A 26,511-nucleotide genomic window follows, 5' to 3' on the forward strand; every position below is an offset into this window, starting at 1 on the left:
CCTAGCATCACTATTCACAACAGCCAAAAGGTGCATGTCCAAATATCCATGGGGCAAATGGAGGGGTAAACAAAATGAGGCGTAGCCATATAATGGAATATTATCCAGCCTTGAAAAGGAAGGAAATCCTGGGGGCGCCTGGGCGGCTCAGTCAGTTAAGCATCTGGCTCTTGGTTTCGGCTGAGGTCACGATCTGATCTCACGGTTTCGTGAGTTCGAGCCCCACATCAGGCTCTGTGCTGGCAGCACGCTTGGGCTTCTGTCCCTCCCTCTCTCTCTCTGCCCTGCCCCCACTCATGCTGTCTCCAATTCTTTCAAAACAAATGAATAAACTTAAAAACATTTTTTTTAAAAAGAACAGACCTGCTCTAATTTAAAAAAAAAAAAAAAAAAAAAAAGGATGGGAGGAAGGAAATCCTGTCCCAGTCCCATCCTAGAACACGGATGAACCTTAAGGACGTTATGTTAAGTGAAACAAAGCAGTCACAAAAGGAGAAATACTACATGATTCCACTCAGATTAGGTATGTAATCAAATTCATATAAACAGTGATTACCAGGGGCCAAAGGGAGCAGGAAAGGGGGATAGGTTATTGTTTACTGGGTATAGAGTTTCAGTTTGGGAAGATGAAAATGTTCTAGAGATCTGTTCCAAACAATGTAAATGTACTTAACACTAGTAAACTATACACTTAAAAATGGTTAAGACGATAAACCTTATGTTATTTTTCACAACCAAAAATGCATAAAAATTTTTGAAGTAAGGTAAAAACCGTAGCGTAATGTAAGACGGCATTATTACGGATGTATTTCTTACTAAACCCTGTAATACATGCGGACTACCATTATTTATCCTCTCGGCCAGAAAATCTGCCAAATTACAAGTAGACATCGACACAGTCTAAAATAGTTTTACATGTGAAAACTCATTTTTGTAAATAGGCAGAACAGAAAGTGAAATAAAAAAATGTTACACCCAACATTTTCAACATCCCATTGTGATACTGAAACACACATTTTAAAACTTCTTAAAAACTAAGGAAATGGAAAGCATGGAGACTCCAATGCAGATGTCATTAAATGTTTTTAGAACAAGGACCTCTCCTCATGACAAAACGCTTTTGAGGTCTGAGCTTTCCCTAACAAATGAATCACATATATTTGCCAAAAGTATACTGATGAAAATATATTATGAGTTTGAGGGCCATTATGGAGACGAAACTAGAAGGTGAGCAAATCACACCATGTTTGTTTTTTTTTTCAATTTTTTAACGTTTATTTATTTTTGAGAGGGAGAGAGAGAGAGCGTGAGCAGGGGAGGGGCAGAGAGAGAGGGAGACAGAATCCGAAGCAGGCTCCAGGCTCCGAGCTGTCGGCACAGAGCCCGACGTGGGGCTCGAACTCACGGACGGTGAGATCGTGACCTGAGCCAAAATTGGATGCTCAACAGACTGAGCCACCCAGGCGCCCCGGTCACACCATGTTTAAATGACCATTAAACACTAAGCAGAAACAGCTTGCAAAGCTGACTAGAAATGAGGTTGAGTGGACACACCAATTCATGAGGCTCCCACGTATGTAACCGCTGCACCCACGGACAGATGATGCTTGGACGTGACCCAGAGCAGCTATCCGCAGCTGCACGGAGATTACACCAAAGCATTCAGAACCTGCCCTGCCAGCTTCTTTATTCCAATGGCGTAACGGCAGAATCTAAGGTTTTTTAAACTTAATTTTTAATTCTAATTTAACTTTTCAACTAAAAAAAATGGAACAAGATGTTTAAAACCATCCACCGACTCTCCTTTTTTTCTGTTTAGTACAAAGTGAGATTAATTCAGAATTCTAAAAACGAGTAGTTACTAAACTACCAGTTATGTACTCGCCATCACAGACATTGTGCTTTTAATTGTTAGAAAAGTTGCCTCAAAATTATCCTCCAATTTGAAGATGAAGGTATAGAAATTAGAGTTTTCCTATGTAAATGAAGGGGCACCTGGGTGGCTCAGTCAGTTGAGCGTCTGACTCTTGATTTCGGCTGAGGTCATGCTCTCATGGTTTGTAAGTCTGAGCCCCGACGTGGGTTCTGTGCTGACAGCGTGAAGCCTGCTTGGGATTCTCTCTCTTCCTCTCTCTCTCTCTCTCAAAATAAATAAGCATTTAATAAAAATAAAAATCTTTAAAAAATATGTAACTGAAAATATTAAGTGGATAAAGAAACGTATCAATCTTTAAAAACTATCTTACCTTCTCTTGCTTAGACTGCCATGGTTTTAGGGACACAGAAACATTGGTAACTCTGCTTTCTGACCAAGTGAGAAAGGACACAGATTTTAAAAAATAAAATGAGGGGCGCCTGGGTGGCTCAGTCGGTTGAGCGTCCGACTTCGGCTCAGGTCACGATCTCGCGGTACGTGAGTTCAAGCCCCGCGTCGGACTCTGGGCTGACCGCTCAGAACCTGGAGCCTGCTTCCGATTCTGTGTCTCCCTCTCTCTCTGCCCCTCCTCTGCTCATGCTCTGTCTCTGTCTCAAAAATAAATGAAAAACATATAAAAAATTTAAAAAATAAAATGAAATAAAAGGGATCAGGACATATACAGGTGTTTGGCTAAACTGGCATCCATAGGGGAACTTCGAATTTTACTCTGGGCATTCACATGGCTAATGCACACAGAAAAAGGAAATCATGCTGGATTTTACCTAATCACAGTAAATGCATCTCTTAGACCCAAAACTTTCTCCAACACTGAATTTGAAAAGAATTTTTAATTGAACTCAATCCAAATAACACCAGTTTGCCTGACGAACGCCATGTTTGAAAAGGGCCATTTTAAGAAAACCTGGTTGTAAACCGTCAACTGTTCAATCAACGAAAGCATTTCTACAGGGTAAACGACACACCACAGTCCAGCTCTCGTTTTATACTGAGCTCGCTCAATACAGCCCGGAAGGCAGTCACCATGTCCTGTGTATTACAGTCAGGCCACGCTCAAACGTTCTGCAGTGGATGTTCTACGTACTGGATGACCACTCTGTTCTCTCCCATTCTCGTACCGGCACCCAGCTTCACACCGACGGACAGCCTACTGTTCACGTTCCTTAGCAACTGACAGCAAGGGCCCCTTGAAAGTGAACAAACACCTATGAGGAGATGACCCATCAGGGTCAGGGCCAAGAACAGTGCGGTGGTCAGTGATCTCACACTGGATACTCCGCCCATACTCTGAGAATGGGCAAGGGGGGCCCAACGTCAAGATGAGAGAGCCGCCAAGGCAATTCAGGCAGCTTCCAGGAGCAAGGAGGCTGGCGGGGCACCAGGGTGTACTGGGGGCGGGGCACAGAAGGGCTGTGGCAGGCCGCATGGTTAGCTTCAGTCACAGAGGCTCCAGGGGAGGGCTTCCTGTGACACCAGACATGCGGTTAGGCACAGGGGCTCAGCAGTAGCATGACAAGCGGGGTGACCTTGGGCGTGTCATTTATCCCCTCCAAGGATCAATCTTCCCTTGGTAAAGGGGGTTTGATATTAATCCCTGGTTTACGGAGTGGTTTTGATGATTAAATAAGCTAACCTGCATACAGTGCTCAACTCATCATAAATGCTCAATAAACGTCAGCTATCGTCGTCACGAGAAGCAGCAAAGAACTGGTAGGGGCTGGCCAGGCGGGGGCCCATGTCCCCTTGGCAGAGAAGGGATGGGAACACGGGAGACAGAGAAGGTGGCTGCAGGCCCACTGGCCACACTCTAAAAACACCTCACAAAAAAACCAAAAAAGAAGCAGTCATGTAAATAAAGCTTTCACTGGCTTCTAGTAACACTAATTGGTGAGGATGTCAAGTATGTATTTAGTGCTTACTAGGGGCCAGGCACTCTGCTGGGCGCTTTACATGCATTGTATCCTCGATCCTTCCAGCGATCCTGCAGGTCGGTATTATCAGATGACAACGGACGGGTGAGAAGAACAGGTGTCAGAGAAATTAAGGAACCGGCCTGAAGTCGTTGGACACATTTGGGAACAAGGACACTGAGGCTCCAATCACTCACACCGAGGCACAGGGGACACACTATTTCCACGCTGTACTGCTTGTGGGGAAAAGGCAGCTGCTGTCCTATTGGGGCTGAGCCTTAGGATCGCAGAGGACTCTTTTTTTTTTTTTTTAATTATTGCTTTTTATTCCTTTTCTTAAAAAAATTTTGTTTAATGTTTATTTTTGAAGGAGAGTGTGAGTGGGGGAGGGGCAGAGAGAGAGGGAGACACAGAATCCCAAGCAGCCTCCAGGCTCCAAGCTGTCAGTCCAGAGCCCGACGCGGGGCCCGAACCCACGAACCGCGAGATCATGACCTGAGCCGAAGTCGGACGCTCAACCGACTGAGCCACCCAGGTGCCCCGGCATCATTTTTCTGAGAGCAATATGCAATTTGCTTATTTTCTTTCTGCCTCAGTTTTCCTATCTATAAAACGGGTTCCAACGGTTTAACCTTCTTCACACAAATAGAGTCAACCTGGGTGAGCACTTTAAAACACTCTGGAAAGCCTGGGTTAAAGTCACTATATAATTATTGCCTGCCTCATGCTGGCTTAGAAAGGATGTAATTTTAAACTAATCATATAAATAAACTATGAAACATCATTCAAATGTCTACTCCCTTGAATCTGACTTTCCCACATCTAAGCATTTGCTTAAAGAATGAGCAAACATTACAGAAGCTAAGCCAGTGGGTTCAGGTGACAACGAATGAGGTTAAGCATGAGGAAGCACTTCTGCTGGGAGGTCCTGGGGACAGTGCGTCCCGTCTCAGACTCTACAGCATATCCCCGTGGGCTCCTTCTTTGTAAAAACCGAGACCCTGGGTCCTGTGCTTTTCCGCACTCCCGCCGCCCCCTGAATCTCCTCGGGACCTCTTCTCCCTGCCCCAAAGATGAAGGGCACCCACGTGCTTTTATCAGACTTGTAGAAGAGGAACAACAGAGACGCGTCAGACGTTGGCTTTGTGTTCCTCAATCAGATTTGCACGAGGTCAGAACTCTGGCTGATGATATTCATAGGTATCAGCATCGTCTGAGATTATAGACCATTCTTTTTTTTTTTAGTGGCAGATTTACTGATACCTGATTCACACACCTTATAATCCACCCACGTGAAGTACACAATTAAATGGTCTTGAGTGTACTCACAGAGGCATGCAACCTTCGGAATGATCAGTGTTAGACATTTTCATCACACCAAAAAAAGAAAGCCTGTACCCTTGAGTGGTCACCCCTCACTCTTCCCCACGCTCCCCAGCCACCAGCCCCAGGAAACCACTAATTGAATTTCTGTCTCTATCGAGAAAGGACGGGTGTGGATGACCGTTCCGGTTTCTTCTCACCAACACTTGTCATTGTCTGTCTTTTTGGTCGCAGCCATTCTAGCGGGCTTGAAGTATGTGGTTTTAATTTGCATTTCCCGGACATTGAGCATCTTTTCATGTGCTTACTGGCTGCCTGTATGTCTTCTTTGGAGAAATGTCTATTCAGATCCTTCACCCATATTTTAATTGGGTTATTGGTCTTTTCATGAGTGAGTTGTAAGAGTTCTTTACGAATTCTAGATGAGACAGTCCCTAATCACCTATATGATTTACAAATAGTTTCTCTAATTCTGCGGGTTGTCTTTTCGTTTTCTTGATGATATCCTTTGGAGCACAAAAGATTTTCATTTGGGTGGAGGCCACGAGCTGGTCATCCTTCCACTGCCCGTGTTTCCGGTGTTACACAATTACAATTTGCACCAGTTCAGGTGCTAAATCACCGTGTAGCATCACACGTAGCCCGTAAGGCTCTTTCCTACCCTGTTTCTGCCCTTCAGGCCCACAGGTCTGTCTTCCCCTCTGACCTCGGCAAGAGCCACGGTGCCTTTCGGTGACCTGTGGGCGTGCTCTCGCTACGTCCAGCGAGAGCCGCGCCTCTGCAGCGACCTCGAGCCTAGACTCCTCGGGGGCCCGAACTCCAGGGTCATGTCCACGACAGGGCCCGTCTCCGCATCCCGTGTCCGCAGCAGTGCCCCTCCCCAACACAGCTGCTGAGTCTTGCTCAGAGCCCCCTGCCCTGATCACCCACCCCGGGCACGCCTGGTTCGCCTCACCCGCTCCAGGTTCCTCTCCTACAACAGAACTCACTTCTGTGTTATTTACTTGTTTGGCCCTTTCTAAATCCCTTATTAGGACACAAGCTTCACGCGGGTAGGGCGCTCGGCCTCTGTACCTCAGCAACGCCTCGCTTCTCCCAAAGCCGCTTCACAAAAACCCGCGGAAATGAGCGAACACCTGTGATTCGCATCTCTCTGATCACGAACGAGGATGAGCATCGCCATCTGATCACAGGCCACGCGTGTTTCCTCTTTTGTGAACTGCCCGTCCGTTCGTTTGTCCACTTGTCCACATTTTCTTTTTCATCGATTTATAGGGAACGCTTTAGGGTCTCGCGACGCTAATCCTTTGTTAGTGTGCTTATTCACTTTATTTATAACCAGCGCCTGCCACAGTGCACAGCGGGCAAGGATGGAGTCACGACCATGCGACAAATGTGTTCCGCTTCCCATCGGTGTGGGTTCACACTTGGGAGGGACCAAGGGAAAAGCCCGCTTAAAAATAATCCAGGGAGGCCTGGGTGGCTCAGTCGGGGTAAGCGTCTGACTTCCGCTCAGGGCATGATCTCATGGTTCGTGAGTTCGAGCCCTGCGTCGGGCTCTGTGCTGACAGCTCAGAGCCCGTTTCGGATCCTCTGTCCCCTCCCCCCCCCCCCACCTCCTCTCTGCACCTCTCCTGCTTGTGCTTGCACTCTCTCTCTCTCTCTCTCAAAAATAAACAAACATTAAAAAAAAAACCTTAAAAAACTTAAGCCAATAATTATGAGGCAAAGAAATCGTGCAACCTACCCTGGCAAGCAGTCCCCGCAGACGGCGTCGCTGGTGACAGAGCAGTTGGCCTTCTGGAAGCGGTTCACCACCGCGCACTCCAGGCACGGCTTGCATTTCTGAAAGCCCCAGTCCTCCTTGAACCGGTGCGGCCGGCATGTCAGGCACCGGGCATCCTCCCCGTACCCAAAGCCACACTCCTGCAGGGATTCACAAGCACCAGAACGTTATTCAGACGTCGCAAGTGTGAAGAAGACGAAAAAGACGGCGGGGATAAAAGGAAGAGCTGGTCTAATAACTACGGAGTGGGTTTTCCTGGACACAAAGGCAGCTCTTCCGGCAAGTTCAAATGTGTCTCCCGCTGCTAATCATCTCTCTTACTGCATTAAGTATTCTTAGTCATCCACTTTATTCAAGAAGCCACGAGCATTTGCATAAGAAAGGTCCTCCTGGACCCCCCGCTGCTGCATTATGGCCAGTTTATGGCAGAATTATGGCCCTTTCTTCTTCTCCAATTAAGCCAGTCATGTGCATGTTCAGAAACTGAAGTCAGAGAAAAACTCAGACGCTTACTCACTTATCAGGGCAGGAAATACGGACTCTGATAGCAACAGTGATAGTTTCTTTTTTTTTTTTTTCCACTTTTATTCATTTATTTATTTATCTTTTACTATGAAATTTATTGTCAAACTGGTTTCCATACGACAACAGTGATATTTTCAAACCGAGGCTAACCGGGTAAGGAATTTCCTAAGCTGACGATCTGGAAGGTCTACCCAGGAGAGGGCACCTTGAAATGTTCAGCCGTTTATGGTTGTGTAATAGTAGGAAGGTTCCTCCCTATTTCTTAGAAGAATACGGAATTCTCGTTTGGATTCAACCGTGTGACACTAAAGGTCCAAGGATGAGCAGCACACATGGTTCATTTCCACAAGGTCCAGAACCAAATAAATCATAGCCTGCCGTGTAATGCAAATACGATGCAACAACACGAAGAATGGTGTAGACACGTGTTCACGATCGCTTTAAAGATAAGTTATAACATAGAATGAGAAGTACGTGTCTGTCTCTTACAAAAGCATTAATAATTAGTGTAATTATTATACTCAGTGACATTGAGTTGGTTAATAATAATCAATAACATCGATTGGGTTACTCTGTGCACATTATCTCATGAATTCGTACTTCTTCCCGATGAGGGAACCACCATCATTATTCCCATTTCATGAATGGGGGTAGGGAGCTTCCCAGAAGGTATGTACCTGAACCCAGCTGACATAGCTAATGTTAGAAGCAGGATTTGAACCTACCCAGTTGAATTCCGGAATCAGATTCCACACCACGACACTGTGGGATCTGTCGGGCACGTTCTCTCTCCGTCTGGAGAGCATACCGAGCAAGCCCACAAACACAGCTCAATGCAGCAGAGGAGAAGAGCCTCACCAATATCTCTTGGCCCCCTCCCCTGAAAACTCTGGATGCAGAATGCAAATCCCCGCTCATTCAAAATGCCCATTTGCCTATAAAACTTACATGCCTAAAATCCTTGATCTGTAGTTACACGCACAGTCAGCTAAGCGGTATTTATTGGTCAAAAACGAAATCAAAACGAACACAAAGGGTAGTGTCCCTGTACTCAATAAGCTACTGAATAAAATATTCAGAATATTTTTGGCTAATAAACTCGTTCACGTCTTAGAGGAGCGGTACGTTCCTTCCTCATTTCAGTTACTCAGCCCGCCTTTCAAATGTGAGCCCTGAACATGCACAACAAAGGGTAGGGGACCAAGAAAGCAGAAGGTCAACAACCTTCTTAATCCTTAGTGTCCTAAACCAAGGCACAGACAGAAGGAAAAAAAAAATCTGACTTGAAGAATGGATTCACTAGAGATTATCTTTGGCGGGGGGTGGAGAGGGGGATAGTGAAATTATGAGGTGTTTTGAATTTTCGTAATTCTCTGATAATTTACTCTTTGGCAAAAACACATCTATGACTCTGGCAACCAGGAAAACAACAAAGATACGTATTCAAAAAGAATTTCTTGGGGAGTACACTAGGTCTTTGCAGGGAGGTCCCTGCTGGTTTTGGTGCTTTGTACATGGGCACTGCGCTTCCGCACGGGGGCAGAAGTGGGTTTTTGCCGAGTACCTTAGTTGCCGAGAGAGCCGAGTGCATCCCAAGGCTCTCTTTCAGTGTAGATGGGAGCCGCCCTGTCACAATCTTCCGGGATCAAAGGGTGGTAGGTGTGACATTTGGGTAGGGGCGTGGGGACCTCGCTGTCCACAGGTTCGGCACCGCCACGTCAAAGGTTCACGCAAGAGCCAAGTTTCAAAATCACACTTTGATCCAGGCGGCTGGGACTGGAAGGGTCTCATATACAAGTTACAACCCAACAAAGAAAGAAAGGAAAAAGGAAGAGGGCAGAAGAGGCAAGACAAAGGGAAAGAGAAATGAGAAAGACAAGAAGGTGTCTTAGCTGGGAATACATGAAATGCCGTTTTTCCAGCGAGGCTGATATGGAAGAAAAAGTGTGTCTGACAGTGGAGCCAAAGACACATGAGCTTGAAGGCCGACGCTGCCACTCGTCAGCTAAGCGACTTGGGGAACTCTGATCCTCGGTCACTACATCTGCGAGAGGGGGTCGGTACTCGCCTGCCCTCCAGGGCTGTTTTGAGGAATAAAAGGGAAAAAAACATAGACAAGCTGTAAATTATAAATCGAGCACAGAGTGAGCGCTCACCAGATAAATGATACCCTTTTAGATTCTCTACGGCCCAACAAACCAACTGTTCTGATTCAAGTATGAAAAAGCCCCACTGGGGACCTTCAGGCTGCAGTGTTTTGCCGGGTTACCAGAAAGACCACTTTCCACCTAAATTATTTTCGTTGAATAAGATAGGTCTAAAACAGAATTATCCGTCTTTTAACAACGGTACGTGGAACACAATTTAGCCGCACCTGCCTGGGTCAAGTGCGTGCGCTGGGTGGGCAGTTTGCGGTTTTAATCCCCCCCCCCCCCCCGCCCCCGGCAGTGAACTATCATTCTTTCTCCTGCTGAGAATCTCTGCCTCCAGCAGTTCACTTCCTCTCTCCATCCTGAGAAATGAACTAGACAGACAGCCAAGTGGACGCCAACTTGAAAGAACTACAAGTAGGTGTTTTGACGGGTCTCATCTCTTTTGAAAAACAACAAACACTTTTGAGTCCTGACTGGATTCCAGAGTTAAATGGTACACGGGAACCGTTTTGACCCCGTGTTTCTGCCATATACCATTGTGTGTCATTTACATGTCGTTATACTTCATAGAATGAGGATTTTGTGAAGCTTTTTTTTGGGTCCGTTCTAAAGATTTTATTTTTAAAAAAATTTTTTTAATGCTTATTTATTTCTGAGACAGAGACAGAACATGAATGGGGGAGGGGCAGAGAGAGAGGGAGACGCAGAATCCCAAGCAGGCTCCAGGCTCTGAGCTGTCGGCACAGAGCCCGACACGGGGCTCGAACTCACAGACTGCGAGAACGTGACCTGAGCCGAAGTCGGCCGCTCAACCGACTGAGCCACCCGGGTGCCCCAAGATTTTATTTTTTAAGTAATCTCTACGCAGTGTGGGGCTTGAACTGATGAACCCAACATCAAGAGTCACGTGCCCCAGGGACTGACCCAGCCAGGTGTACCTTTCTAGTCCATTCTATATTGGACCAAATTACATATAGAAAAAACCAACAAAGCCAGGCTCCTAATGCATCATGATTTTGCCTTCATTGTCTGGATATTAATTTACTAGTTCTGCTTAGATCTTATATGTTTAAAAAAAATTTTTTTTAACGTTTATTTATTTTTGAGACAGAGCAAGACAGAGCATGAACGGGGGAGGGTCAGAGAGAGAGGAAGACACAGAATCTGAAACAGGCTCCAGGCTCTAAGCTGTCAGCACAGAGCCCGACGCGGGGCTCGAACTCATGGACTGCGAGATCATGACCTGAGCCGAAGTCGGCCGCTCACCGACTGAGCCACCCAGGCGCCCCTAGATTTTATATGTTTTAGTGGCAACGATAGTAATTTTGGAGTAGATTTAGGTGAGAGGTTGATCACAAAATAATACCTAAATGTACTGAACAGGTACAGTGAACCGTATAGTCTCCTAGGAACCTTTATACAGAGATTGGTTATTTGAAGGAATTCAGTTTAAAATATATTTTCTCTAAAGTATTTGTCATTTTTTGAAAGACAACATTAAAACACCGACCTAATATTATTTTTAAACTTTTAAAACACGCTTGCACTTCATGATGGTCTAAGGAACTTATAAAGCGATCATTCTGTATTTGAGAGGAATCTGAGAAACTTAACAGAAGACCATGGGGGAAGGGAAGGGGAAAAGCAGTTTCAAACAGAGAGGGAGGCAAACCCATAAGAGACTGAAATACAGAGAACAATCTGAGGGTTGATGGGGGGGGCGGGGAAAATGGGTGACGGGCATTGAAGAGGGCACTTTTTGGGATGAGCACTGGGTGTTGGATGAATCATGGGAAGCTACTTCCGAAGCCAAGAGCACACTGTATACTCTGTACGTTAGCTAACTTGACAATAAATTATACTAAAAAAACAAAACACCAGAAATCTTGAATTAACCAGAAATTCAGAGAAGGTATTTCCGAGGAATTAAGTGATAGCATGGTGTCCATGGCAGCAATCGCTTTTAGAGCTAATTGTCTTATTTCTAAAGCACCATAAACACAGAGACCCTGCAATTATTTGAAATCCAGGCTATAAAGTAAACAGCATATAAACATTAAATTACCCCCAATATAAATGTCTACTTTGATGTTTTTATTTCATTCAGTAAAAGTAGGTGGTTAAAAATGCCTTCAAACCTTTCCCATTAAGTTCAATAAATAACTAGCGAGAGAAAAAGGAAAAAGGCCAAACGGCATAGAGAATGGCCCCCCAGCCTCCTGCCCAGAGTAACACTGCTCAGAGAGCACTGAGACTGTGCCTTTGTAACCCTGTGTCCACTCCCCTAGGGCCAGTGACTGTTGCTGCTGTCTTTTCACCCCTTTTTATGCTGAAAAACTTCCACTGCACACAAGATTTGTATTAAAAAAAAAAAAAATCAAACAGTGCACCCTCCTTCCCATCCCTGCTCTCACGTCCCGTTCCCTCCACACAGGCAAACACTGCCACCAGCTCTTGGGAGAACCTCCCGGAAACATCCTAATGTCTTCCGCGTGCGCGCGTGCGTATTTTAACACACTCTTCCGCAGCTAGTTTTCCAGTTTTCCCCCCTCGGTGGGTCTCGGAGAGCTCTCCGCGTCTGCATATGAAGAGCCCGCCACGGTGCGGCTACAGCTGAATCCCTTCCACTGGAGCCTACTCACCCTGCGCCCCAAGTGCCGGGACGGAGGGGGCAGCCGTGGGCGTCTGCTGAAGTACGCGGGGCCTGGTCAGTGGCCTAATTGTGCAGCGGAGGACGACAGCATGCCATGCTCTGGGCCTTCCCTCCATTACTTTTGGGTAGAAAGGGGGCAACTCCCCTAGGCGTGCGGTTTTCCCCAGCAGGCTAGTATACTACCGCTGGGAATAAAAGAAATGGTAGGAATGGGTTTGTGGTGAGGGAAAACAAAGAGTCCTCAGAAAAGAGAGTAAGCTGGCCGTGCTGACTGGGGTCCCGCTGAGCTTTCTGAGCGGCCTTCACGGGCTCCTGGGAGCTGCCTTCCCAGTTAGGCCCCAACCTCGGGCCTTGTGCTCAACAGCCCGTTGTCTGAGACTCCTGTGCCTGGTGAGCCAGAATCCCCTCCCCTCCCATCTGCTCACCCTCCATACCTGGTCAAATTGCCTCCTGCCCCTCCACCCTCTGGCCACCCTGGCCTGCCTTCAGCAAGAATCCCGTTAGGTCTGCTTTAGCCACAATCCCCTTTCCCCTGATGTTTCCTCCTAGGAATTTTCCGTCCACTGCCCCCCACCTGGCCCCTTGGCTAAAATCCCCTCTTGTCCATGTTGTATTTGGAATTGAGCCCAGTTCTATACTGAGGCCTCTCTTTCCCTATTGCGATAGTTCCTGAGCGAAATCTGTTTTTACGGCTTTCCCCTCTGTCCTGCTGCGGTTCTCCGAAACTTTCCGGGTCACAACTAGAGCTCTCCCTCTCACCATTTCCTTGGAAGGACTACATGTGTGTTTGGTGGGGGAGGATGCGTGGGAGGGGACCGGGACGGGAGTGAGGGCGTTAGTCATCAGCCTGGGTGTCCGCGTTAGAGGTACGACTTTTATTTTTATGGAGCGCGGTCTGGCCATTCATATCAATGGTAGAAATGCATTTAGCCTTTAACATAATCCTAGAGTCTTTAGTTTTGAAATTACGACTTGGTACCTTTGAAGAAATACTTACGATGTCCCTGAGTCCCTGGGGAACCTTTTTTATTAATGAGCTTGGAGGTGGGAAAATATACACACGAAGAATAACCCATTAAAAAAAACATTGCAAATAAATAAACAAACAAACAAATAAAGCATAGCTATAGGAGTCCTACTTATTTCCCCAAATTCTACAATAAGAGAACAATCCCCAGTAGCTAACGCCTCCCTCCACCACTCTCTCCCCAGAGCCTCTCAGGGTACGTGGTACTTCCGAAGCTTCTTCGCTTGACCAAACTTCAGCCAGGATCCTTGACCTTCCTCTGGGCCCATCTGTGTACCTCCTCACAAAATCCAGCCTTAGCAAATGCTCTGCTCCGTCAGCGGCACCAGAACCACCCACCCTGAACATCTGCTCACGTTCCTCCTCCTCCGTTTGAAGCTCGATCACCCTGGCTTATCATCTCCAGCAGAGAATTGTCACATTTGCGTTGGCCAGGCCCCCCTGCCCCCGGCTGCTTCCCCTCAGCGATCTTCTACCCGCTGCCCCTCGCTCCTTGGCGATCCATTCCCGTGAGCTCATGCTGCATGGGGACGGAGCCCCCTGGCTCCCCCCTCCACTGCAAGATCCCACTGTGGCCGTCCCCCCTCCATCCCTAAAGCCTGCCTTGCCATCCTTAAAAAGTGCCACGGAATACCTTCTTCTTTAACAACGCATACCAGGCCGGTGAGTAACACACCAATGTTTGCTGACCAAACAATGGATGAACGAGTATGGTTGAAGGCACCATTTCCTAAGTTGTTGTTGTTTCATTAGTAGTGTCATTATTGCTTTATTGTAGGCAGCGCTAGCCTACAGAGGCCACAGCAGTGTCCCACGTGGTAAGGCCACGTAGACCGTGTGGGCTGGTGCAGGTGGGCGGCGTGGGGTGTGTGTGTGTGTGTGTGTGCGCGCGCGGCTTCCTTATCTTGGTTCCAAGGCAGGAGAAGGGCTGCGTCCAGCTGGGCCATTTCCACCCAAGCTGGCGGCAGCGGGAGCTCTGACACCCTGCCCAATATTTTTAAGCCACACTTGGTGGCTTTCCAGTGGCAAAACGACTCAGAGTAAACAGTCCTCAAATCCCCTTCTCTCTCTTCGCCCTCTGCAAATTCAGCACTTAGCAAAAACACAAGTGGATCCCACCTACACGCTCCAGGAGCAGCTCCCCAGACCAGAGGGGAGACGCTCACAGACCATGGATTGGCTAGGAAGCACATTCGGGGGGCCTCGGGTCAAAAGCACTATTCACTTGGAAAGCAAGCCAGTAAGTTATTAACTTTGGTTCTTTGAACTTTAAAAGCTCAAATCTGGACCAAGAAGAAGTTATTCGTAGAGAAAGTCTAGCACATGCAAATGGATATGACAAATTAGATTTATGTGCCTGGTATTTAGAAATCAGCTTTTTAATTTCCTTTAATAAAACAACACCAAAGACGGTTCCCGCGCCCCCCCCCCCACCTCCACCAACTTCCAGTTTATGAAAATCTGTAACTGAGTTTTTTAAAGAAAAATTACAAGCTAGAGCTTGCTAATATCTGCCAAACACCGCTGGGCTCGATTAGGTATAATTAAACAGAAATAAAGTGAGCAACACTGTAATTAAATGGCAGAAATGAATCTTTTTCATGCTTGCAAATTACTCTAATTTTTTTGTGTGCATGTGTGACTTTCTTCATGGGGATGAAAACAGCTCTCCAAAAAGTAGATGTCTGCAAAAATGGGAAGCCAGGCACGCACCCGTGGGGAGCAAAGTGTGTTGTTGTTTACGAGAATTAATTTTTTCACATTAGCAAAAGTCCTCCCAATAATTGGTTAGAAAAGCTTCCTTTGAAAACCGTGCCAGAAGCTTGAAGACTATTTCAAGCGGTTCGTGCGAAAACTAGTTTCCTGGTTTACTGCTGGGAGGCGATCATGTTAAAAGCACATTGTTGGCAATAATACTCGGTGAGGAGGAGGGGCCGCGGCCGCGCAGATTCTAGATGGTAAGAAGTAAAAGGCTAATGTGGTCACTCGGGGAAAACAAAAGTCATCCTCTCCCACATATCGCCAAGCTGCTTATTTTCGTGAGCCGCAAGGCCAGCCGTGTAGCTCTCCTGTGCACATTCGTGGCTCCAAACGTCCAGCGTGTACCGCTTATGCAGCTATGAAAACAACAGTTTGTATTTTTTTGCCTCAGAAATAGGAAGAAGGCATTATCAGTTCTCTTCCTCATAAACTTTTGAAACCTAAGCCCCGTCACGGAAGAGAAAGTGACTGACTATGGTTCCATGGGAGAGCGTCCTCAAAGCCGACCCCGCTCGGCTCCATGGCCTGTCCTACACTTTCCCCAAGACACAGAAAGACTACCCACGAGCCTGCATGACTAAAAAGAACTTGACTGAGTAGCCAGGATGCTTGGGGCTTTCAGGGAAAGAACTGGAAACCCAAAGAGCTAAGGCCGGAAGACAGCTCAGAAGGCACAAGAGGGGGACACAGAGGGCACCACCCGGTGTGAAGAGCCGTAGCCAGGACGCCCATGTGGCCGGACCAAACAGAAGCAGAAGCAGGCGGGTGTTTGGAGAGCGGCAGCCGGAACCAGGGCTGCTCAGACGAGGAAGGGGAGGAAGGAGGCTGACCAGGAAGGCGGCTCCTGGAATGCACAAGCATGAGGTCCACATGATTTGGAGATCCCTTTGTTTTAGAAGTCGGTCCCGGGCCAGAATTTTGGGAGGAACGTTCACCACTCTAGAGCTGCAGTGTCTAATGCGACAGCCACAACTGCGTGTGGCAAAACTCAAATTTAATCAATTACAACGGAATAAAATGTAAAACCCAGTGCTTCTGGTGACACAAGCCACCTTTCACGTGTTCATGAATACATTTCAAGTGGCTAGTAACCCCCGTGTTGGCCAGTGGAGACACAGACCATTCCGTCATCGCAGCGAATTCGACCGTAGCACCGTACTCGAGGATTATTCAAAATGAGAAAAAGACCATTACTCCCATGTGGCCCCACCGCCTTCTCCCAACACATCACTTACTAACGGTGACAATGGACTGATCCACTAACCATCTCTGTGTCTGTTTCCTCATCTATAAGACAGGAGGCGTTATACCCCCTATTTAAGACATATGTTAAAAGGACTCCAGTAGTGAATATATAAATATCACATAGAACCTGGCTCATTATAATAAACGGTAACTAATATCTATTGGTTGCATGATATGTATTGCAGAATAAGAACTGAAAGCATATTTGAGAGGCAGTGCATATTTGTTACAAGAAATCCTTTTCATGCACATAACCCAAAGTATCCTGGGTGAAAGGTTAAACTAGGTAATCATTTAAAAAGTGGCTAATTGGGGGCATCTGGTTTCAGTTCAGGTCATGATCTCGTGGTTTGTGAGTTTCAGCCCCACGTTGGACTCTGCACCGACAGGGTGGAGCCTGCTTGGGATTCTCTCTCTCTCTCTCTCTCTCTCTCTCTCTCTCTCTCTCTGTCTGTCTGTCTCTCTCTCTCTCCCCCTCTCTCCCTCCCCCCTTAAAACTTTTTTTTAAGTTTTTTTATATAAACTTAAAAAAAAGTGGGTAGCAAAGGGAAGGGTCTCAGTCTAAACAAGCAACAATAGTTATTAATGAGCCTGGAGCTTCTGTGCAGACTTCTTACTACCTAATAATTGAAAGGAAGTGAAAAGAGGTCAGAGGAACCACTGACCACACATGACAGGTGTACCAAAAAGCATACTGTCTCCAGGAATGCTATTCCGGTAACTTCCCCCAAACCCAACTACATGTTTTAAATGGCAGAGACCTGACAATGGGAAAGTCAGCCCAGGCATCTTGAGGAAAACAAAAAACAAACCAGAACTGAATGCATTCCAAAGAAAATAATCATTAGGAGTAATAAAGCCACAGATGGAAATATGAACTCTACCTGCTTACCCAGAGTATTTCCAGGCTTCAGGTTTAAGACAGAAACACGTTTATAACTTGAAGAACCTCATGACCCAGTCTTTTGGTATTTTGGGTAGAGACAAATGATATTAGAAAATGGACATCAAGTTTAAGTTATGTTTACTACAGCAAAACAATTAACTTAATAATGTTAGAATAATAGTTATTTGAAAGCTTTCCTGTCTGGTGAAAATGCACTTTTTTTTTTTTTTACCCTTAATGTAAAGAAAACTTTAGTTGTATTATCAGTAATTTGATTCAGCTTTTCTACTTTTTAATAACTCACTTTAAAATATTTACTGTTTATTGGGCATTCAAAATTTCAAGCACCCCAGGTAACCAAAATTTTAACCCTCAGTTAAAAAGCTAATGACTACTGAACTTAGTCATCTCATTACAGATTAACAGGTATCCAAACTTATATTTCGTGAAAGAAGTAAAAAACAATTCAATTATTTATAAATATTTCACTATTTTTTTTTTTTAAAAAAGCTTACTTTTAGCCAGAAATGTAAAACCTGGACACCATGACTAACCTGTTGAATATATTTGCTAATTTAAGTGATTTATCTGATTTTAATATACTCAGAACTTAATTTTTTTTTCCTCTGAAAGATGTATGTTATTACAGAAGACCTAATCAGGGCAGCCCGGAAAGAAGAAACTGTAAAATCATGAATGGACAGTTTAGAAACTTCTGGCTCCAAGGTGACTGCTTATTAAAAAGTCAAGCTCTTTGTCTTGATTAGTTCACTAGGAAACAAATATATATACTTCCAATGACGTGTTTGACTCCTTTGCTCCCTTAGGCCATAAGCAAGGCTAAGTTGGGAACTTTATTTACTAGGAGCTAAAACCAAGATAAGACACTTGGCAAAATACATAATTTAAAACACACACACACACACACACACACACACACACACACACACACACACACACATTCATTAACTTTTATAATACAAGATTTAAGTGTCACTTTTTCTCCCCAAAACTATCTGAGGTTGGCTGACTTGCTCACTCCTTTAGCAAAGGTATACTCTGCCTGCCTGCTAGGAGCTAAGCAGGGGTGGAAGCCAAGGTCAGCTCCAGATGCCTACCTTCAAGGTGGACACCCCAGGCTGTGCAGGGACTTGGCGTATACATTTGTAACATTCGTGCACCCGCGTGGGTCTTACCCTAAGTTTTCAGTGACATATTGCCTTTAGTTTTATTCTTTCTCACTCAGTTTGTCCTGGTCGTTTGTAAATGAAGAAAATGAGAGTAAATAGTGAAACAGAAATATTAACAAATACACTAAGTAATAAAGGCAGAACTATTCAGATGGCTTCCCTTTGGTTGATTCCAGTGTCAGAGGGTTAAACGCCTATTTCAACACTTGGGGGAAATTACTACCTAGAGAAAAACATTTCCTCTGGAAATCCACGAAAAATTACGAAATAGAAAAACTATCACCAGATCATCTCAGTAGATGGATTATTAAAAAAAAAAAAATCAGAGTTGATAGGACCTTCATCCTATTTTTTCAATTAGAAAGTTAGGTGTTTTTAAATAAACATTTTTAATAAAACAGCTTAGATAAAAATGCTAAAGGGGCGCCTGGGTGGCTCAGTCGGTTAAGCGTCCGACTTCGGCTCGGGTCATGATCTCATGGTTCATGAGTTTAAGCCTCACGTCGGGCTCTGTGCTGACAGCTCGGAGCCTGGAGCCTGCTTCGGATTCTGTGTCTTCTCTCTCTGCCCCTCCCCCATTCATGCTCACACGCACTCGCTCTCCCTCTCTCAAAATAAATAAACATTTAAAAAGTTTTTTTTTAATACTCAATAAAAAAAATTTAGAACTCATAGAAGCTTCATCGTCTGGTCTGATTCCCCAGAAATTACTTGGAGGTTATATTTTCTAAATTCAAAGGATGAAGGAAAGGAAGCAGCCTCTCGAAAAATGTTTTCTGCGTCTCTCAGCATCTGTGACATTTCACTCAGATTTGCCCAGAGATTTGGGAAAAGAGGAACTTCTGAGGGGTAGCAACTTCATCATCTATTTTCCTCTCGGGCACTGTCTGCATTTGTAACTACGTTACGCACTGATCCCAGACCTTCAGTCGGCTCCAAAGAATCCCTGTCGGCCCAACACAACAAAACGCACCTGAAAATGCACCTTACTACAATCAACAGAGACTGAAAAATACCAGCGGTGGAAATGCTACAGTTAACATAACACGGGATCCGAAGGTCCGCCAGCTTCAATCCAAACGTAAAGGCCCTGGGTACTAAAAGGCACCACTTAACACAACAAGCAGAGGAAAGCCATCCACCGGGAATCAGTTGGGGAACGCATGACATTTTGTTTCCTGCTGGTTGTAGATCATTGGTCAAAACTCTATGCGTGACAAGAGTCCACATTAAAGGAGGGTAGTCTGTAGGGGAAAAGGACTTCTCTTTGGAACGTCACTCTAAGTAAAAAGAAAAACCTTTTGTTCCTTTTCTGCGAGGAAGACTGATGATTTAGAACAAAATGAGATACCAATTATCCACAACTAGTAACATCTTCAAAAGGTCAGAAAATAAAGCAAATGGATGTTTAGCTCCAAACATGCCCATAAAAGAGGAAGGCAGTGAGAATATCCACGATTCTGAAATATGCTTCTTAACACACAGTGGTCAAGATGAATATATTTAAAACGATCTTGGGAGTAACATACACCCAACATGGGGAGACAAACAATCATGCACGTTGTCAAAAGAATGTGCAAAACCCTGGTTTGGAAAGTAACTGCTGCCATGGGACGTGGTTACTGTAGGTGCTACTTTTGGACCAGCAATGGGAATATTCATTTTAAGAAAAAGAAGGTCCAGTAAGAGAAGGTATCACTAGCATTTTCTCTTATCACTCCTTTATTTTTAAATCTTTAGTAAACATTGATTCTTTTTAATTAATGCAAATACACCTTAATCATTCTATTCTTTCAACGAAATACAATAACACAAATTACATAAAACATGTACTAAATTCTAATTATTGGAACCTACTTCCTTTATCTCAGTAAGACATATGAATCAAAGGTATTGGAAAGAGAACTGTGCAATCTTTGGCTAAAGTAACATAGGGACGGGCGCCTGGGTGGCTCAGTCAGGTAAGCATCTGACTCTGGATTTCGGCTCAGGTCATGATCTCACGATTTGTGAGATTGAGCCCCGAGTCGGGCTCTGTGCTGACATCACGGAGCCTCCTTGGGATTCTCTCTCTCCCTCTTTCTCTTTGCCCCTCCCCTGCTCATCAGCTCTTTCTCAAAATAAATAAACTAAAAATAAAAGTAAATGTTTATTTATTTTTGAGAGAGAGAGACAGAGTGTGAGCCAGGGAGGGGCAGAGAGAGGAGGAGACACAGAATCTGAAGCAGCCTCCAGGCTCTGAGCCATCAGCACAGAGCCCAATGAGGGGCTTGATCTCAGGAGCCATGAGATCATAACCTGAGCTGAAGTCGGATGATTAACCCACTGAGCCACCAGATGCACCCCCCCCCCCCACAAAATTAAAAAAAGAAAGTAACCTAACGATCCAAGAATTATCTCATGGTGTCAAATCTTCACTAGTCATTAACTAAAAGAATCTAGCCAGAAAGAATGTATTTTAAAAACACAGATCTACCCCTTCTCCATGCATCCGATACCTACCTTAGACAGCTCCATGCCTGGCCCACATTGCTTGCAGAGAACGCAATTTCCAGACCCATCTCTGTATTCTTGCTGTCTACAGTCTCCTGTTTCGCAAATCACTCTACATACCTGAAAAAAAAAAAAAGTTTCCCAAACGTTATATTTTTTTATTTTTGAGAAAGAGAGAGAGAGAGACAGAGGGTGAGCGGGAGACGGGGAGAGAGAGGGAGACACAGAATCGGAAGCAGGCTCCAGGCTCTGAACTGTCGGCACAGAGCCCGATGCAAGGCTCAAACCTACAGATCGTGAGACCATGACCTGAGCTGAAGTCGGACACCTGAGTCAGCAAGGTGCCTCCCAAAAACGTTATTTTAAAGTAAGTTCATCACATTTTTTTTTTGCAAGAAAGCAGCAACATTATCAGTGTTATTCATATAAGCACTGAATGTCAATGTTAATGCGGAGTGAGGCCGATTTAATTTTCACTTTAGGAAGAAAAATCACTTTCTGAACAAGTCAGTGGACAAATAAATCAATAAACCTGATTCTCCTCTGTATTCCCTGAATGAGGTCTTTTTTTTTTTTTTTTTTTAATGAATGGCCTATTCCCTTTTCTAAGTAAGAAGCACTGGGCAAGCAGACTGTTGCTCTGTAGAATGCCTGTCACACACAGGGGTATCGGAAATTGTTTTTGATGGTTGTAATAATGAGCCATTATTTAGTACAAACTGCCTCCACCTTGACACGAGAGTGTCTACAATGATGTCCTGCAACTAATTGAATAAAATCAAAGCCTGAACCTCTTGAGCAGGCAGAAGGGGAGGATTCAAGGCAGAGTTCAGCACTAGAAAATGATCTGGGGCTAACGGCCTAATAATATCTTCCCGCCTCTCTTAACTCCCCTTGACTACCCATCTTAAGGAGTCTGATTTTATTTAAGAGAGGTACGAGACTCCATTCCGCCACAAAGAGACTGCAATGGCTTTGCGAAAGAAATTCCACGACCTCCCTCCTAGACCAGTCATTCGAACGTTTAACAGCCCCAACTGAAAGAAAGGAAATTTTCCTTGCCATACCTGAACCTCAGAATCCAATGTGACCCATTTCCCCTTACTTTGTCTTTCAAGAAGACTTCAGGTACCGTCTTCAGGGTAAATAAGTCTTTTCACATTTGCAGGTGATGATCCTATCTCCAGATTTAATGAATTTCAATTCTTGTGAACATCTTATAGGTCCTTTGTGTCAAGTTTTCAAACATTAAAACTCTCCAACTGTCTTTAATCCTTTTTGGGACCAAGAAGGATATAAGTAACCGTATAAAAATAACAGCTCTTTTAAAAGTCAATTCTAGTGTCTTCACACACCATGGAAGTCACGAACTCCAATTAGAATCTGGTCTCGTCAGGGTCTAGGGTGTATTGTAGAGGCATCTGCCTATAAACCCAAGGGAGCACCATTGTCATTGGTTATAAGTTACGCTGTGATTTTATTGCTTCATCTAAATGTAGTAAAATAATTTTAGGGGCGCCTGGGTAGCTCAGTCTGTTAAGTGTCCGACTCTTGGTTTCAGCTCAGGTCATGATCTCAGAGTTCTGTGAATTCGAGCCCCTCCTGGGGTTCCTCCGTGCTGACAGTGCATGTAGAGGCTGCTTGGGATTCTCTGTCCCCTCCCCGACTCACGCTGTCTCTGTCTCAAAATAAATAAATCAACTTAAAAGAAGAAAATAATTGTAACCATCAGTACAAATGTCAAGACTCGGCAGCAATCTTTGCTTCTTAATTACATGTGACGTTGATAAAATACAATTTGAAGGAAAAATTGAAAAGATGGCCCTGGAAAAACAAAACAGTTTCAATACAATTTATAGCGATTCTTTCCCACATTCTTATGAAAGTAAAGACTTGACTTACCAAATAGGCCAGTAAAACCACAACGGTGCGGAATGCCCTCTCTTGTCCCAGGTGCGCTTTGAAAGTCATGGCTCCCTTTTGTTGAAGAGTTTTCTAAAAGACAAGAAGATCTAGTTAACCGGAATAACACTGGTCACCGTGTTCTTGTATTTACTCTAGAATGTTTACCGTTAATAGATATACTAGGTAATACTATTTATGTTTTAAAGGAAATCGCTCTGTAAAAGATACACAGACAAACAATAGGTAAGCCTTTAACAATTTCGGTTGGGAGAATGAAAGCTTTGTCCTTCTGAAATTGGTCCAAAATTCTTTCTGGCTCCGAATTCCTGGGCTATCCAGGACTTTATTTTCTTCTTTTTTTAAAAAAAGATCTCATTTTTTGAAGTAGTCTTTACATCCAATGTGGGGTTCGCGTTTAAAACCCCAAGATCAAGAGCCGCGTGCTCTACTGACGGAGCCAACCGGGAGCCCCCACACATGCCTTTATTTTCTACCCAGGCCTTGACAGTGTCCAAACTACTCCACCCAGCAGAGAGGTATATCCAAACAGCGACTATATCAACCTCCATGGAGATGGGTTTGGTCAGTGCCAAGAGGGGAATAATAGCGGTAAAACAACAGTAAACATGTGCCAACCACTCTCCGCCAGGGACCGTCTCCAGCGCATTAGCTCGTTTACCTTCCGAAGTACTCCAGAAGGGAGATACCGTCATTATCCCCGCTTTAGGGATGGGGAAACTGAGGCTCAGAGAGGGCTGGATCACACCGCACTAGGCCACGCTGCCAGTAAGAGGCAGGGCAGGGCGCACACCCAGGTGGGTTGGCTCGCGTGTCCCTGCGTCACTATCCTCGGCGACACAGTCACGACGCTTGGACGGTGGGGCTTCAGCTCCACTAAGAGGCCGATACGGCCGATGTCTGGCATGCGTGAGTTCCTCCGCCAACAGTACAGTGAAGGTGATCTCCGGGCAGAAAAATAAGCATTTGTTTTAAAACACCTAAAAATCATTCACAAGTGATGAAACTGGAGGCAGTTGCCTTTCAACAAAAGGTAAACCAGACCTCTTCATCTTTGCGAGAAAGGACCTAAAATGTAGCAACAAACAGGGTTGCCTTTTTTACAGGTCCACACAACGTCAAGAGAAGAGATTTATGTTTTTTTAAAAAAAGAAGAAGTGAACATTCAGCCGGCAGCTCCATCCATCAGGTAGAGAAACAAGGGTTCAGTTTCCCTTCCAAGTGGAATCTTCTAAAACTAACAGACACCCAGAGCAGACAATCAGGCCACTTAGAAAGAAATCAGAGCAGGGGCGCTTGGGCGGCTCACTCGGTGAAGCATCGACTTCAGCTCAGGTCACGATCTCACGGTCCGTGGGTTCGAGCCCCGCGTCGGGCTCTGTGCTGACCGCTCGGAGCCTGGAACCTGCTTCGGATTCTGTGTCTCCCTCTCGCTCTACCCCTCCCATGCTTGCACTCTGTCTCTGTCTCTCTCTCTCTCTCAAAAATGAACATCAATTAAAACAAACAAACAAACAAACAAACAAACAAACAAACAAACAAACCAGGGCAGAGAACCAGAACTGTGGGCCAAAGACCTCAAGAAAGACAGTAACGATAACAATAAAGGAAGTGGAGCGGGGCCGGGCGGGTGGTTGTGTCACTGCTGGCCAAGCAGCCAGCCAGGGGTGAGCCTGAACAAGCCGGGACAGCAACAACCCACAAGGTCACTCCAGTCGCCTGAGTAGGTCCAAGTATCGGGGCAATAAGGAATCATTTACACGTTTGCTGAATGAATGACCCATTCTGAGCGAATTCCAAGTGTTGTGGGGTGTTTTTGTTTGTTTGTTCGCTTTTGCTTTTCTAGCTTTTTGGTCACATCTTTTTTCCTCCTTGCATATCTCAGAATGACCCAGCAATTACCCAACCATGCGGCTTCCTGCTTGTGCAGACACAGGATTGGGATGAGATAAACTCACATTCCCTAAAAAGTATGCTTCAGGTTATCTCTTTTTCGACATGGTCCTGATTGTTAAAAATGTGCTAATTTTGAAAAGTAGTAGCATAAAATCCGTTTGGATTTAGCTAATATGGAAAAGAGGGTATAAATACCCGTGCATTTACACAAAACATGAGAAAAAAAGAGATTGACAGAGTCAGAGTACAGCACAATCAGGCAACTGGTCTGGACAGATCGCTATACTGGGATACCGTACCCACTGCTGGGGACGGAACACAAATACTTAGCATCTTCCGGCCGCGGCCATCACTACCATGCACACCAAGTGAGAAGTCATGGCAATATGATTCAGAAGATACACCTGTTTTATGTACAAAAATAAATGAGCCAGGGGCGCCTGGGTGGCTTGGTCGGTTAAGCGTCCGACTTCGGCTCAGGTCATGATCTCACGGTTCGTGGGTTCGACCCCCACGTTGGGCTCTGTGCTGGCAGCTCGGAGCCTGGAGCCGGCTTCGGATTCTGTGTCTCCCTCTCTCTCTCTGCCCCTCCCCCACTCATGCGCGCGCGTGCTCTCTCTCTCTCTCTCATAAATAAATAAACTTAAAAAAAGTTTAAAAAAATAATAAAGGAGCCAGGATACCATCAACGGTTAGGTTCCTTCATATCGTGGCATCCTGGCTGAACGTTTTCCCGTTTCCTAAAACTTCTTTGTAGTGTAAGTATTTCATTGTTCATGAAGTAAATGAAAAAAATACATGTATAATGTTCTTCAGGCAAAAAGATAAACTGCAGAGTCCTGCTTGAAAAGTCTACAAATGAAAAGAAGTGACGAGATAAAAATCACATAAACACTATTAAGGAAAAAGCAAAATTAAATACAGTACTATGATTTGTGCCTCAGAAAGAGATTTTTTTTTTTTAGATTTTTTTAAGGTAGAAACTGAATGGAACTATAGCCTATGTGCTGACTTGTGTTATTCTCCCAACACATATGCTAAATTGAATAGCTTGAGTGGGTTTACATTTGCAAATTATCCTTTAAACTCCTCTGCCTGGACCTAGGCCCTTACAGTCTCACCTGCTGGCCTGCCCGCCTGGTCACTGCTCTCATGCCCCTCTGGCTGTGCCGCAGCCCAACAGCCACGCTCTTCCTGAACGCCCGTGGTCTTCCCCTGTTGCACAGACTGTAACTTTGGTCTTGAGAGACGTCCCCCCTCAATCCCTCCGAGAACCAGGTCAACTGTCACCCTGCTGAGATGCTGTCCACGAGCAAGCACACTGAAGAGATCTGCTCCCTGTGGCCCTAGAGGCCTTTCTTGCCTCCGTGCACAGTACCGATCGTATGGCCTAGCAGTTATGCTTATTTTCGCTCACCAGATTGTATGTTCCTTGAAAATAGGGAGCACGCATCATTACTCTCTGTATTTCCGGTGCCTAGAATACTGCCTGGCACACACAGGCACACAAATGTTTGCTGGATTAAATGCGTGGAGAAGCACAAAACGATGAATGTGTTGTGGAAAACAGGTGAGAGTTGGTTGCATATTCTGAGGTGAACGAGAATAAACATTCCATCTCAGATATATCTTATTACTATCTCATAATGGGTATTAAGTGCGTTGTACTAGAAGGCAGGACTGAAGGAGGATTTTTCTCTCTAAAAATCCTAATTCACTTTAAAAAATGTGAGCAGTTTTTTGTTTTTTTTTTTTTCCCTAGGTTTCCAGGAGCTAGAGATTGAAATGTGCTGTTGGACTATGT

The 26,511-nt window shown here is 45.0% G+C and overlaps 1 protein-coding gene across 7 annotated transcripts in view; it reads right to left on the reverse strand.

Moving 5' to 3' along the window:
• The window catches only part of TNFRSF19 (TNF receptor superfamily member 19), a 93,599-nt gene that overhangs the window by 50,537 nt on the left and 16,551 nt on the right, over positions 1-26,511 (reverse strand). For 6 of the 7 annotated variants that reach the window (XM_019447971.2, XM_019447970.2, XM_053900932.1 and 3 more), the window contains exons 2-4: positions 22,791-22,883; positions 20,898-21,008; positions 6,917-7,095 (exon numbers count right to left, since the gene is read on the reverse strand). In XM_019447971.2, coding sequence (XP_019303516.2) covers positions 6,917-7,095; positions 20,898-21,008; positions 22,791-22,859 — 359 coding nt within the window. In that variant the 5' untranslated portion in view covers positions 22,860-22,883. Of the gene's footprint in view, positions 1-6,916; positions 7,096-20,897; positions 21,009-22,790; positions 22,884-26,511 lie in introns of those variants that run through there. The other variant, XM_019447975.2, reaches the window with a different exon arrangement.

Source organism: Panthera pardus, unplaced genomic scaffold, assembly GCF_024362965.1.
Source record: "Panthera pardus isolate Hobbes unplaced genomic scaffold, ASM2436296v1 HiC_scaffold_1, whole genome shotgun sequence".
NCBI classification, from domain to species: domain Eukaryota; kingdom Metazoa; phylum Chordata; class Mammalia; order Carnivora; family Felidae; genus Panthera; species Panthera pardus.